Source organism: Moesziomyces antarcticus (genome assembly GCF_000747765.1).
Source record: "Moesziomyces antarcticus DNA, scaffold: scaffold_v10002, strain JCM 10317, whole genome shotgun sequence".
NCBI lineage: Eukaryota > Fungi > Basidiomycota > Ustilaginomycetes > Ustilaginales > Ustilaginaceae > Moesziomyces > Moesziomyces antarcticus.
The window spans coordinates 1,487,804-1,500,411 of record NW_014639008.1 but is presented as its reverse complement, the minus strand read 5'-3'; the positions used below and the strand labels follow the sequence as shown (position 1 = coordinate 1,500,411).

Genomic DNA, 12,608 nt, shown 5'->3' with positions numbered 1-12,608 from the left:
AGGCGAGGCAGCAAAAGGGTCTAAGGTGTGAGTCAGGCTGATCGCTCCGAGGTCCAACGCGCTAGTTGCCGATGCCAGCCTAGTCACGCAGAGCCGCACCGACTCGGCCCTTGAGCGTGCACCGCGGCACAGACAGGATTCGACGGCGTGAGGGGCTCACGGACTCACCTTGGCCGATTCCAAAGTGCCCACAGCTCCGGTGGGTGGGTGCAAGCCGTTGACACGTGCAAAGCTCGTGACCTTGATGCCGACTTGATGCGTTGTCGGTATTGGTGGTGGTGGTGGTGGTAGTGAACGATCGCTCTGCAAGGTGCAAGGACAGCTTCTTCGGGATCGAGTCGACGAAGGAGCTGGTCTTAAGTGGCCTTGCAGCGTAGCAGTACTAGCTCTAAACTAGTGCGGGCCGTAAAGAACCGGCTTGGGAACGAGTGCACGGAGCAAGAGAGACGAGCTCAGTGCCGGCTGAAAGCGATGAAAAATTTATCAGATGGCCGCCCAAACATGCCTGTGACAATGTCTGCCTTGCCGAGCCCCGAAGCGAGCTCATACTTGCAGCGATGACCGTCCAATCACAACCCTCGCCAGCCTGCCTTGGCGACGCATGTGTTGGCAGCTGCCCTAGCTCGCCTTGCATCCGTGTGCATTGGTGTGCACTAGCGCGCTTCCCTTCAAACTGCGAGTTTTACTTGGCATGCCCCTTTGCCGAACGCCCCGAAAAAGTCCGCTTCTCGTCAATTTGGCATTCGGCCCCGCTTTATCAGATCACATCGCATCGCAGCACCTAGAGCAGATCTGACAGTCGAGCAAAGAAAAAAAAACCTTTTTATCAGATTAGCCCCGTGCCGTCCGTGCCAAGCAAAAGAAGATGGACGAACAAAACCCTCACGCCCACCCCATGGCCGCTTCCATTGGCTCGGTAGCTTCAAACTCCGCCTGTATTTCGTCACCCCACCTAAACTAGCTGATGCGCGCTTCGCGTCGTCGAGTGGCCGCAGTGGATGCCTCTGCATGTGGCTGCTCCGTCGACCTGCGACCCGAAAGTGTGGACTCGTCGCCGTTGCGCACCTTCTTCTTGCTCGGCTTGGTCCGCTTGGGCCGCACCACGTTCACCGCTTCCGCCTCGGCCTCGGCCGAGCTGTGTGTCGACTCGTCATTGGCGCTCGAGAGCATGAGCACTGAATTGCGCTCGCCCGCCGTACCGCCACCGCGTGCCAAGAGGCGCAGCCAGTCGTCGCCCACTTCCGACTTGAGCGCTTCGATCCGCCGACGCAGCGCATCCGACCGCTCCTTGCCCGTGGCTCCGGGAGGTGCAGCCACGACCGGCTTGGCTGCTTCCGAAGCGGGTGCTACTGCACTTGGCGCCCCCTCCTCCACCAATCCGGTGAGCGGCCCAGCATGGAGAGACACTGCCGGCTCCGCCACGCTCAGGTCTGGGTCGTACATGCTCGTCGTCACGCGCGAGCGGCGCGCCAGCGCTGCGGCCGAACCTGTGCGTGGCCTGGCGATGCGCTGCCGTGCCAGCACCGCTGGCGAATCTTCCACATGCTCTTGCGCCGCGCTTGCATTTGCGGATTCAGAGACCTCGCCAGTTGCGCCGGCCTTGTTCGTGGCAGAGTCCGAGGTGGCAAACAGGTCCGAAGCTACGGGTCGCGCCGCCGACTTTCGGCCGAGCGTGTTCGAGTCGATCGGGTTGCGCCGCGACGTGAGTGTGCGCGGCTTGGCTTTGCCCAGCTCGTGCGGCTCGGACGGCGCCATGCCAGGAGGAAGCGCAAACAGCATGGCTGCGTGTGCCGCCAAGGCATCGGTGGAGCTGGGAGCTGCGCCATTCGTAGCAGCATCTGAAGTGCGAGCAGGATCGGCGCTGTCCATCGCTGCCGATGTATCGCCTGCGAGTGCGGCGTGTTTGATGCGATCCGAGTCGGTCAGCGTGCGCTCGCGCCTCTGCTCTGTCATCGGCTTTTGGGGCGAGCTGTCCAAGTCGACCACTCGCTGATTGCGTCGGCGTCCAGCGCCATCGCGCCGTGAGCGTGAGTTGGAACGCGATCGCGAGCCGGACGCCTTCTTGGCCTGGCTCTGGCCTGGCAGATCGAGGTGTTCGCCTCTGCCCCTCGCAGCATCGGGGGCGGAGCGCGACGCTGTGCGGTGGCGCACGTTCTTGACCACCGTAACATGGCGACTCGTGGTGGCTGCATCCTGCGCCACCTGCGCTTCATGCTCCTCGTGCTCGCTCGTCGCTGTGGTGCGAGCGGCCGTGGCCGCACCGTTGGTCGACGAGCCGATGCGCTCTGCGATCCTCTGGCGTTCAAAGAATCCGGGCGCTTCGCCGTCGAGCGCGATGGTCCTCGCCTCGCGCGCGAATTCGACAAAACAGTCGACGCGATAGTCGACGAGCTCCTCGACGAGCGGGTTGTCCTTGACCCACACCTCTGCGATGGCGGGCAACGGGGCGAGGCGGCCCACCTCGCCCGCCTCAAAGATGGCGTTGGCGCGCAGGTCGACGCGCTGCAATGCGTAGAGGCGTTCGAGGCCGCACAGGCTCTCGAGGCGGTTCTTGGCGAGGTTGAGCACGCGCACGACGGGCAGCGCGTCGTAGATGCCGAGCACCGAGTCGATCAAGTTGTCCGAGATGTTGAGCGAGACCAACGCGGGCAGGTGCGCGAGCGAAGGCGGCACGACATTGAGCAAGTTGGACGAGAGGTCGAGGTGGGTGAGCGCCGACAGCGCGAGAAGCGGCTCGACGGGGACAAAGGTGAGGTTGTTGGATGAGAGGTTGAGGTGGCGAAGGAAGTGCCATGCGAGCGAAGGCATGTCCTTGGGCAGCGATGGTGGTGCGTCCGTCTCTGTCTCTGTTTCTGTCTCGGCTGGTGGCGGGTCATTCCTGCGCAGTCGCTTGGGATCCACCTTTTCGCCTCGTCTTCGCCGGGTGTCTAGGATGACGAGGTCGACAAGCAGATCGGTGAGGTCTTCGATGTTGCTCTTCTTGCACGAGAGGCTGCGGAGTTGGATGCTGAGACGGTCCCAACCCAGCAGCGTGCGCGGGTCGACATCGTCGAGCTCGAGGAGGTGCAGATTCTTAAACACGTCGAGGGGTACGGCGGATTGACCGGGGCAATCCTCAAAGTCCTGGATGAGTCTGCGTGCGGGGATGGGACCGAGACGGAGGCTGGGAATCTTTGTGAAGCACGAGTAGATGTACTTGATGTCGCTTGATGGATCCGCCCTTGCGGCGCTGCCGCCGAACCAGGAGAGGGAGGAGCTGAAGGAGGACGAGACGACGCTGATGCGGCTGGCCATGGAGCTTATGGACATGGTGTCGTCGCGATCCTTGCGCGATGCATTGGCTGCAACAAAGGAAAAGTACGAAGTGGGCCGGGCGGCGACGGGGATGTTGGTGTCTAGCGAGCCGACGGGCAGACCGAGCGCCTCGAATCGGATGAGGAGGTAGTAGAGGTTGTGGGGATTCTGACGCAGCAGCATCGGCCGCGCTGCGAGTGCTGCGGCGGTGGCGGATGCCGATGTGGGCGCAGATGGCGACGGCGAAGAGGTGTTGGCTGTTCCGAGGCTGACGACGTTCCAAAAGGTGGACGACAGAGTCGACGCGGAAGCATCCGAGGCTGATCTGGCGGCGGCGGCTGCATTCCGCTTGGCTGCTGCGGCCGAGGCAGCGGCATCACCAAGCTTGGCCTCGTGAATACGCAGCCATCGAGCGTACTCGGCCACCCACTTTTCTGCCGGAATCGAGTCCATGCTGTGCTGTCAAGCGCTCATTGCATTGGCGTGGGAAGGTGACGATGTGAAGAGATGCCTGACAGATGTGGCGTGTGAATGAATCGGATCGCCTGTCGGGTTGGCCGCGACGGTGCGGAAGGGCCGCAGAGTAAATTTAAGCTGCCAGTGCGGTCAAGGTGACCCGTAACCCGCAACTGCGATCACCGTCGAGTGTGGTTCGGCTGCTAGGAAAGCGTGTGGATGTGCGGATGCAGAGCAGGTGGGCGAAGCGGGTGAAGCTGAGGCAGCCGATGCTCGGATGGAGGAGGAGAGTGTGTGTGTGCTTTGGCCAGCGGCTCGAGCACGCATTCAGGGTCCGGTTGCGATTTCACACCGCCGCGCGTTTGCCGGTCGTGGCTTGAATCGGGTCCGATCTGCACTAGGCACAGAAATCGGGCCGATTTTGATCCGCAATTCTTGCTTCATCTCGTTCTTCCGACATCATCCCGCCTCGGCCCACTCGCAAAGGCCATCATCCTTCCACTCACTCGCAAAGGCAACATGTCGAGCTCTGCCAGCGTCTTTCGCATCGCACGGCTTTCTGCCCTGCGCTCTTCGCGCATCTCTCCCTCTTCATCGCGCAGCTTCTCGCGCACCGCCTTGGTGGGCGAACCCAAGAAGCCGTCGATCAAGGCCATCGCCGAGCTGCGCAAGCTCATGCCCGGCACGAGCATGATCAAGGCCAAAGAGGCCCTCCTCGCATCGCGCCCCGCATCTTCGCCGGACGAGGACTCGATCGAAGCTGCACTCGAGTGGCTCGAAGCCGACCGTCGAAAGTCCGGAGCCAAGAAGGCCGACAAGGTCGCTGGACGGCAAGCACGCGAAGGTATCGTCGCCGTCACCGTCCTCTCCGACGGCCTACCCAGCGCAGTCGAGCTCAAAGGCCAGCTCAAGGATCAAGCCGTCAGTGCAGGTATTGGAGCTACAGGTGCGGCTGCAGGTGGCATTGTCGAGGTCAACTGCGAAACCGACTTTGTAGCCAAGAATGACGTCTTCACCCAACTCGTCAAGGACATCGTACACACCGTCGCTCTCTTCCCCGCCCTCGCCGCACCACGTGCAGAGGGTCAGAGTGGTTTTGTTCAGATTCCAGTAGACCAGCTGCTCGCCTTTCCGCTGCTGCCAAGCTCGCCCGAGGCCCAAGGGTCCAGTGTTGCGCCCAAGACGGTGGGTTCAGCGATCATCGATGTCGTCTCGCGTCTGGGCGAGAAGATCTCGATCGCACGTGCTGCCGCCATCCCTCCCCCCCAAACCCCCTCGGCAGATGCTCCTCGTCGCTCCGAGACGGGTACCGACCGTGGCGCCTCGGTGCTCAACCTCGCCTCCGCCTTCGCTCACGGCGGATCCGCAGGCTTTGCGCCCGCCAAGGATGCGGCCAAACCAGGCTACGTGCTCACCAGCGGCAAGGTCGCCTCGCTCCTCACCACGCGCTTTGCCAGCCCCAAGCTTCCGGACCTGCTGGCGTCGTCGAGTGATGATGTCCAGACCAACATCCGCGCGCTTACCAGGAGTCTCGCCCGACAGGCCGCCGGCATGCAGACCAAATCCATCCGGGCGCATGCCGACAACAACGCCGAGGTGCAGGGCGAGGTGAGCACCGCGCTGTACGACCAGCCGTTTATGATGCTGCTTCCCGCTGCGGCGCCATCGCCCGAAAGCAGCGCACATCCCGTCCAAGACGTGCTGCGCTCCTGGGCTACGCACAACCAGCTCGAGGCGAGCGACGCGGATGCCGTCCAGGTGCTCGACATGCACCGTTGGGAACTCGGCGAGACTGCTGCACCCGTCGAGTCTTCCGCAGATGACTTTGCCCAGGAAGTTCGCAAAGCCGCCGGCCTCGCCTAAGCCCCCGCCTCTTCATACTTTTGTACAACATAGATGCAATTCCAGCACCACCAACCCCCACTCTATCTTTCAGCGTCAGAGTCGCGCACATCGCCAGCCAACCCGGTCAGAAGCGTGAGAGACATTCGCAACGAAAGATGGCTACAAGAGATCCAGGGGCGAATGGAGGATGTTGAGTTCCTTGAGTGCGGCGAATCGGCGCACGGTGCGATCGGCCTCCTTGGACGGATACGAGTAGACGGCGAGCGTCTGTTCGGGTTCTTTGCCGTACTGGGCTGGATGCAGCAGACGGTTGTGGAATCTTCGCAGCGTGCGGATGCTCTGTCGCTCGCCGTTGTAGAGCGTCTTTGCATCCACGCCCGGCAGCAGCATCTGCGAGCTGCGGCCCTGAAACAGCACCGGAATGGCCACCTTGGTCACACTCGCTTCGCGGCTCTGCTGTTTGCGCGCCACAAACTCGACATCCACCTCTTCCAGCATGACGGCAAAGCGCAGGCAGTACGCGAGCGACTCGCCCTCCTCGTCGCCGCATTTGACGCAGAAGCGCTGGTCGACGGGCAGCAGCCGCTTGCACGCCTTGCACTCGATGCGCGCCCACTGCTCCACCTTGGGCGGATTGGTCGACACGATGCGCGCGCGCACCTTGTACATGCCCGGACACAGCGACGTCGTCGGCAGCGCCGCCAGCGCCGTCAGCGGGATCGAAGCGGGTGCCTGGCATCGGATCAGCGGCCGACGCTGCTCGAGGCTCAGCTCCGGTGGTCCCATGAGCATGCCTGGCTTGAGTTCGGGCGCCTCGAGCTCGGCGAGGCTGTCCACGTCGCGATTGGCGTTGCTGCTCGCTGCCAGCGCTGTAGTCCTGTCGCAACCGATGCCCTTGGAAGGTGTGATCTCGTGAAACGCTCGTGTGTGGCGCTGGGCAGGTGTGGGAAAGGGTGACGAGGTCGCTCCAGACGGACTGTTGCCGACGATTGCAGGAGCACCCCGATGGTCTGGCTGCGGTGCTGCATTCCCAGCCTGGTTGGCGTGTTGCAAGCGCGCATCCGCTTGTTCGGGCACAGCACCAGCAGAGGCGCGAGTTGGAGGGATCGGCGCATCCGAAGCTGGCTCGGTCTCGGTCGGAGGCTGCAGCCCGGGAGCGGCTTCGAATGTACGCTCCGCTTGATCGGCGAAAGCCTCCTCCTCGGCGGCAAAGAGCGTTTCGAGGAAGCGCGCGCGTCGCTGCTCCAGGCCGATGCGTGCCTCGTCGGTGGGCTTGAGCGTGCGGATCTTGATGCCGCTGTCGGTGCTGCTCCCCAGACCGCCCGTGAGCAGACCACGCGGATTGAGCTTCGGGCGCACGTTTTGGATGCGGATAACGTCGCCGGTCTGCAAACCCTCTGCGATGGTGGCGTGGCTGTCCCAGAGGCTGATCTGGAATACGTGGCCCCAGCCATCGGTGTCGTCGGGATAGGGAATCGTGCTTTCGGTGCGGAGGTACTTGTCGTTGCCGCGGAAGAAGAGCGTGTGCTTGGTGTAGTCGGTGACGTAGAGGTCTGGAGCGAGGGTGTGGGTGTAGACCTTGAGCACCTCGACGACCGTGTCGAAGAAGACGTTCTCGGCCAGGTCTTTGAGCAGCAGCGTGGGGCGGGCGGAGCGAGTGACCACGTTGGCATCGACGCCCTGGAGCTCCGAGAACCAATTGGCCATGTCGCGGAAGTGGTCCATCTCGTCGGCGCTGCATTCGGGCGGCGTGTGCGAGGCGAGCGGAAAGTTTTCCGACGCGCGCACATCGCCCGAGACGGGATCGTAGGTGGCCCAGCTCCATGCGCCCGCCGATTTGCCCACGCCCTGGGGCTTGCCCGAAAACATCTGGACGTTGATGTTGCGCACGGCCAAGATGTGGCCGGGTGCGATGGGCTGAGGGATGCGTTCGGTCTGCTGGGCAAAGAGCATGACGGTCATGGAGCGTGCGAGCTCCTTGGCATAGCCGGTGCCCGAGAGGCACGAGGCGTCGGCGATGGTGACCTTGATGCTGAGGTCGCGTGTGCCGCCGGTGGACCTGCGCGGATCGCCGGCTGCGACGACGACGCCGATGAAGCTGGCGCGCTCGCCGTCGCGCACCATGGTGATGGGCGTATAGAGGCAATTGCCCATGCGGCGCGGCTTGACGTGTGGTGCGTTGCGATGAGGGGCGGTCGGGGCTGCCGAGGCCGGACGCGACGATGACGCGCGAGCAGGGTTGGGTGAGGACGAGGATCGCTGGAGAGCTTCGCTTTTGACGGTCGCAGGTGGGCGCGGTGTGATGGCGCTGGAAGACGTCTGAAGCGGCGGACGAGGTTGCGGAGGCCACGGCGGCGGAAGGGACGCGAGGCTGGCCGTAGTGTTTGCGGGCGGTGCGAACGCGGCGTCTGTGGTCTGGTGTTGTGGTACTGGCGTTGAGAACCAATCGCTCGTCTGACTGGACGGGTTCGGCGCGGCCTCGCCACTTGAAGTGCTTGGAGGTGCGTGTGCAGGGGCCGAAGGAGTGGCGAGCTGTTCGACCCAGATGGACGACGTAGGAGCGATGAGGTTGGAGGAAGGAGGCTGACCGGAGATCTTGAGGACGGCATGGTTGGTGGTAAAGTCGACACTGCGGTCAAGAGGCGACCTGCGCAGGGCAGCGAATCCAGAGAGATAGACAAAAGTGGGAGGGGCGATTCTGTGAAGCAGCAAAAGCGGCTCGGCGACCTTTTGGGCGAGGTCGCTGTGGAATCTTGCTTCGAGACGACCGCCGGGTGTGGATCCGTCGGCTTCGATAGTGAGGAATTCGAGGTGGAGGACGGGGTGGGATGAAGACGGCGGCGTGACGGCTTTGACCTCGCCACAGATGCAGACGGCGGCGCCGCGTCCGTGGCCGATAGCTTCGAGCCAGCGATCGAGACCGACGATCTTGCCGAGACGGTCTTCCTCGGCTATTGAGAGAACTCTTGCACGTTTGTTGGTCGAAGCAGAAGCGTCCAGGTCGGTGGTGCGAGATTCGGACGGCAGTCTTCGGAGCTCGGTGGGTGCGGGCGTGACGGAGGTGGTTGCTGCTGCTGCATTCACCGGCGCCGCGGAAGGCTCGCCGCTGCCCTCTGAAGGCTCGCGCTTGGGACCCTTTCGTTTGCGTGGCATGGCTTCCAATGCCTCGTCCGTAGAGCTGAGAGCGACTGTGAGCGATACAGTAAGAACGACGATGGCGAGCAGGCGTAGATTGCCTCCTCGAGTCGGGATCAAGGGTCCCCCCTTTGGCCCTCCCGTCTTGGCCTGGGCGAGACCAACACTTTTATGTGGTTCGGGTCCAGGCGCGCGCCCCACCGACTGAAAGTGCACTCGACGCAACTGCCAGTGCCTCTCGCGTTCTCCTCCTCTGCACGCGCTCCACCGACTCAGCCCTCCAAAAAAAAAAGGCTGGAATCTGTTAGGTCGAGCCTACAACACTCGAAGAATGGGCGCGCGGAATTGGGCCGTGTTGGAGAGCATTCGAGCGTGCAGGGATCCAGTGCGGCAGCCCGACAGCTCACGCGACGCGTTGATGACGATGCACACTCGACTCGAGAAGAAGCAAGAGAAGCGGAACAGCCGAGAGCACACAGACAGACTGAGCCGGCTGGGCAGAAAAGGACGCGGTCCGCAGCTGGGTGTGTGCGTCTCACAAAGCACAGTTGGCGCAGTCGTTGGCCCCCGTGAGAGCGTGGGAGAGTGTGTGACAGACGAAAGGAGAAGAGAGGCCTCGCGAACCTCTTTTGTCGTGCCCAACCTCCAGTCCACCACGCTCCAACCTGGTTCGGACGAGCCGTGCGTCGAGGTTCAATCGCGACATGGCATCCTCACCCGCTGCGCCGCAGTCATCGGCGTACATCGACCTCACCATGGACGCCGAGTCGCTCTCCGAACTCTCCGACGACGAAGAGATGGTCAAGGCCATGCCCGGCTCGTCCAACAAGTCGGCACTCAAAAAGTCGGCTTCATCCTCTGCTCTGCTCAAGAAGTCGTCGTCGTCGTCAAAGCAGAGCCCGGCCGCTAAACCAAAGCCCAAGTCGAGAAAGTCCGAACCCACTGCCAACGGAGCAGCAGCAGAGTCCACCCATCCGTCCTCGTCCTCACGCACCCAAATCAGCGATGTCGTCCGTGCTCGCACCCACGTCAACCAAGACGGCGGCGTGCAGAAGCTCTGCCACCAGCACCACCAACCCTGCAAGGGTGCGCTACTCCAGTGCACCTTTATGCGCGCTCCGGGCAAGCGCTGCCAGGTCCGATACTGCTTCTCCTCCCTCCGCCGCTTCTACGACCAGGATCCAGAGACCATCGTCAAATCCAATCGTATGATGGTCAATCCCGCAGAACACTGCCCGCCCACCGAGGCAAAGTACGCCTGGAAGTGTCCGCGCTGCCGCAAAAAGTGCGACTGCTCCACCTGCCGCAAAGCAGCCGGCCTTGAGCCGCTCGGCAGATGGGGTGGCTCCGCCAAAACTTCCGACACCACCAAACCAGCAGAACCCAAATCCGCCAAGGGCAAAGCAAAGGCCCAAGACGATGCCGCCAAGCCTGCCAAAACCGCCGCCGCCAAGGGCGCAAAGGGTGCCGCTGCCAAGGGCAAGGAGCGCACGCTTGCCGAGGCTGTAGCCGCAGCACAGAAGAGCACCGGCAAGTCAAAGGCCAAGGCCAACTCCAAGGCCACCAACGGAGCAGATGGCGACGACGACGGCATCCACACGCCCCCGCCGCAGGTTTCGGCGACCGCTGCAAAGAAGAAGAATGCACTCGCCTCCATGCTCTCCGGAGGCAGCAAGGCACCCATCTTCAGGCCGCTCAAGCCTCCCGCCGAGGTGCCACCGCCGCTGTTTGAGCTCATCTCCACCAAGCTGCCCGAGGACAACATGCGCGCGCGCATGTGGATCTACGAGAGCATGGTGCGCTTCGACAAGTTTGGCCTCAACCGCTCCGTGCTCTCGCAGCTCGACAAGTTTGAGCACTGGACGCACGCCATGGTGCAGGACATGCTCGCCTGCCTGCTCAAGACCATCGCCGGCCTCACCAACATCGACAAGGGCCAGCCCACCAAGCCGTTCGCCAGGGCCGTCACCGCCTTCCGCACGCACGGCAAGAGTCTCCAGCGAGGCGAGCCGTGGGCGGCGGCTACCGAGCTGCTCGGCGTGCTCGGCTTGACCCGCACTCCGCTGCCGCACGTCGAGCACGACATTCCCGTCGAGGTCGAAGCAGCCGCCGCCGAGCGCTCGCCCTCACCGCCAGCCGCACGTGTCACGCGAGCACGCCGCGCCAAGGAGAATCGTCAGTACGACATGGCGCGCCAGCTCTCCATGCTCGATGAATGGGAGGCGGAAGAGTTTGGCGAGGCCGGCGCTGATGCCGATGACGACGACGATGCGCCGCGCGGCGGCAGGCGCGCTCGAGGCTCGGCGAAAAAGTCAATCTACGTCTACGATGACCCGAGCGACGACGACGACAGCTTAGCCGATCCAGACGACAGCGCACGAGGACGTCGCTCGGGACGCGCTCGCCGACCGGTGCAAAAGGAGCCCACGCCCGAAGTGCGACTCACGGGTCGACAGCAGGCCATCCGTCTGCAGCAGGAGCAGCAGAAGGAGGAGGCCGAGCAGGCTGCCAAACAGGAGCAGCAAGACAAGCACGCCTCGGAATCACGCAAGCGTTCCAAGCCGTCGAACCACGACGCCGATTCCGACTCGGCTCTGAGCGAGGCCAACTCGGACGACGGCAGCGCAGGCGAAGACGAACACGAGAATGACATTGGTCGATCCAGCCGCAAGAGACGCAGGACGGCAGTCGGCAGCTCGGACGACGAAGCCGAGCAGGCCGACGAGCAGCGTCCGGGCAGCGTCAACGGCAAGTCGGAGGCCGACGTCTCGATGGAACAGGACACGCGCGAGATGGAGAGCCCGGATCTCGAGACGAAAGTGTCGATCCTGAGCGCGCTCATCGACGCTGCCGTCATGGCGGACGGTGTGGCAGACGAACTCAAAGCGGCCAACGACAACATCGCAGCGCAGGAGCGCACCAACAAGGCGGCCAACGCCGACATGGAGAAGGAGCTGGCCGCGGAGCTGGCGGAGCTCAACAAGCGCGCGCCCAGCATCGTGTCGCCCAAGTACCAGGCGTGGAAGGCGGAGAAGGCGGCGCTGGAGCACGACAATGCATGGCGACGGCTGGATGCGCGCGTCACCTCGGAGCTCGCGGTGGACGTGCATGCGGTGCGCACGGGTCCGCTCGGATACGACGTGGATGGCCGCGAGTTTTGGCATCTGCGCGAGTACCAGGAGCGCATGCCCAAGTTCACCGAGGGTCGGTACGCGTGGTGCCTGGTGGTTCTGGGAGCTGCCTTTCCCGTCGATCCCAATCAAGCAGCAGCGGCAGCCGCCGAGGCGGAGCAAGCCGATGCCAACGGCCCCAACGGCGAGACTAGCGCATTGCAGGACTGCAAGGATGCGGCCAAGGACGAAGGCGACGATAGCGGACTCACCTCGCTCGACGAGTCGTCGGATGCAGCCGCCGCCGCCGAGGCTGGTGGTCGCCTCGGTCTTCCCAGGTCGCTCGCGCCCAGCAACGCGCGCGTGTGCATGGGAGCCAATGCGCCGAGCGCGATCAAGGCGCTGATCGAGTACACACTGTACCGGCTGGAGCGCGTCGAGTACGAGGAGAACGCGGCGATGCAGGAGCGCGAGCGACGCGTGCAGCTCGCCAAGGACGTCGATGCATCCACGCCATCCGCCGACGAGGGCGTCGAGAGCATGTACAGCCTGCGCAAAGCCAAGCAGACCCTCAAGGACACGCAGGAGGAGCGACGCACGCAGGTGGAGCAGCTCGTCAAGCGGCTGCACAAGTCCAAGGAGTACTTTGCTTGGCATCGCGAAGAGCTTGCACCCTGACCCCGCGCGACGTCACCATCATCTCTCGTCTCTCACTGCCATTCTCAATGCATGACCTTTTTTTGCTTTCACGCTGTGGCACTATGTGGG

General features: G+C 63.4%; 4 protein-coding genes across 4 annotated transcripts; 2 read left to right on the top strand and 2 right to left on the bottom strand.

The window, feature by feature from the left end:
- Nucleotides 1-957: 957 nt before the first annotated feature.
- PAN0_002c1431 (putative leucine-rich protein) lies at nucleotides 958-3,747 on the bottom strand (the record flags this gene model as incomplete). The annotated part of the gene is made up of 1 exon (XM_014803596.1): nucleotides 958-3,747. One exon carries the CDS (start codon nucleotides 3,745-3,747, stop codon nucleotides 958-960), a length of 2,790 nt encoding a protein of 929 aa, XP_014659082.1.
- Nucleotides 3,748-4,269: 522 nt separating this feature from the next.
- On the top strand, nucleotides 4,270-5,613 carry PAN0_002d1430 (elongation factor ts; the record flags this gene model as incomplete). The annotated part of the gene is made up of 1 exon (XM_014803595.1): nucleotides 4,270-5,613. One exon carries the CDS (start codon nucleotides 4,270-4,272, stop codon nucleotides 5,611-5,613), a length of 1,344 nt encoding a protein of 447 aa, XP_014659081.1.
- Nucleotides 5,614-5,754: 141 nt separating this feature from the next.
- PAN0_002c1429 (uncharacterized protein) lies at nucleotides 5,755-9,096 on the bottom strand (the record flags this gene model as incomplete). The annotated part of the gene is made up of 2 exons (XM_014803594.1): nucleotides 5,755-8,896; nucleotides 9,050-9,096. The coding sequence occupies 2 exons, from the start codon at nucleotides 9,094-9,096 to the stop codon at nucleotides 5,755-5,757; spliced, it is 3,189 nt and encodes a 1,062-aa protein (XP_014659080.1).
- A 338-nt stretch (nucleotides 9,097-9,434) lies between these two features.
- PAN0_002d1428 (uncharacterized protein) lies at nucleotides 9,435-12,518 on the top strand (the record flags this gene model as incomplete). The annotated part of the gene is made up of 1 exon (XM_014803593.1): nucleotides 9,435-12,518. The coding sequence occupies one exon, from the start codon at nucleotides 9,435-9,437 to the stop codon at nucleotides 12,516-12,518; it is 3,084 nt and encodes a 1,027-aa protein (XP_014659079.1).
- Between the last annotated feature and the right edge of the window lie 90 nt (nucleotides 12,519-12,608).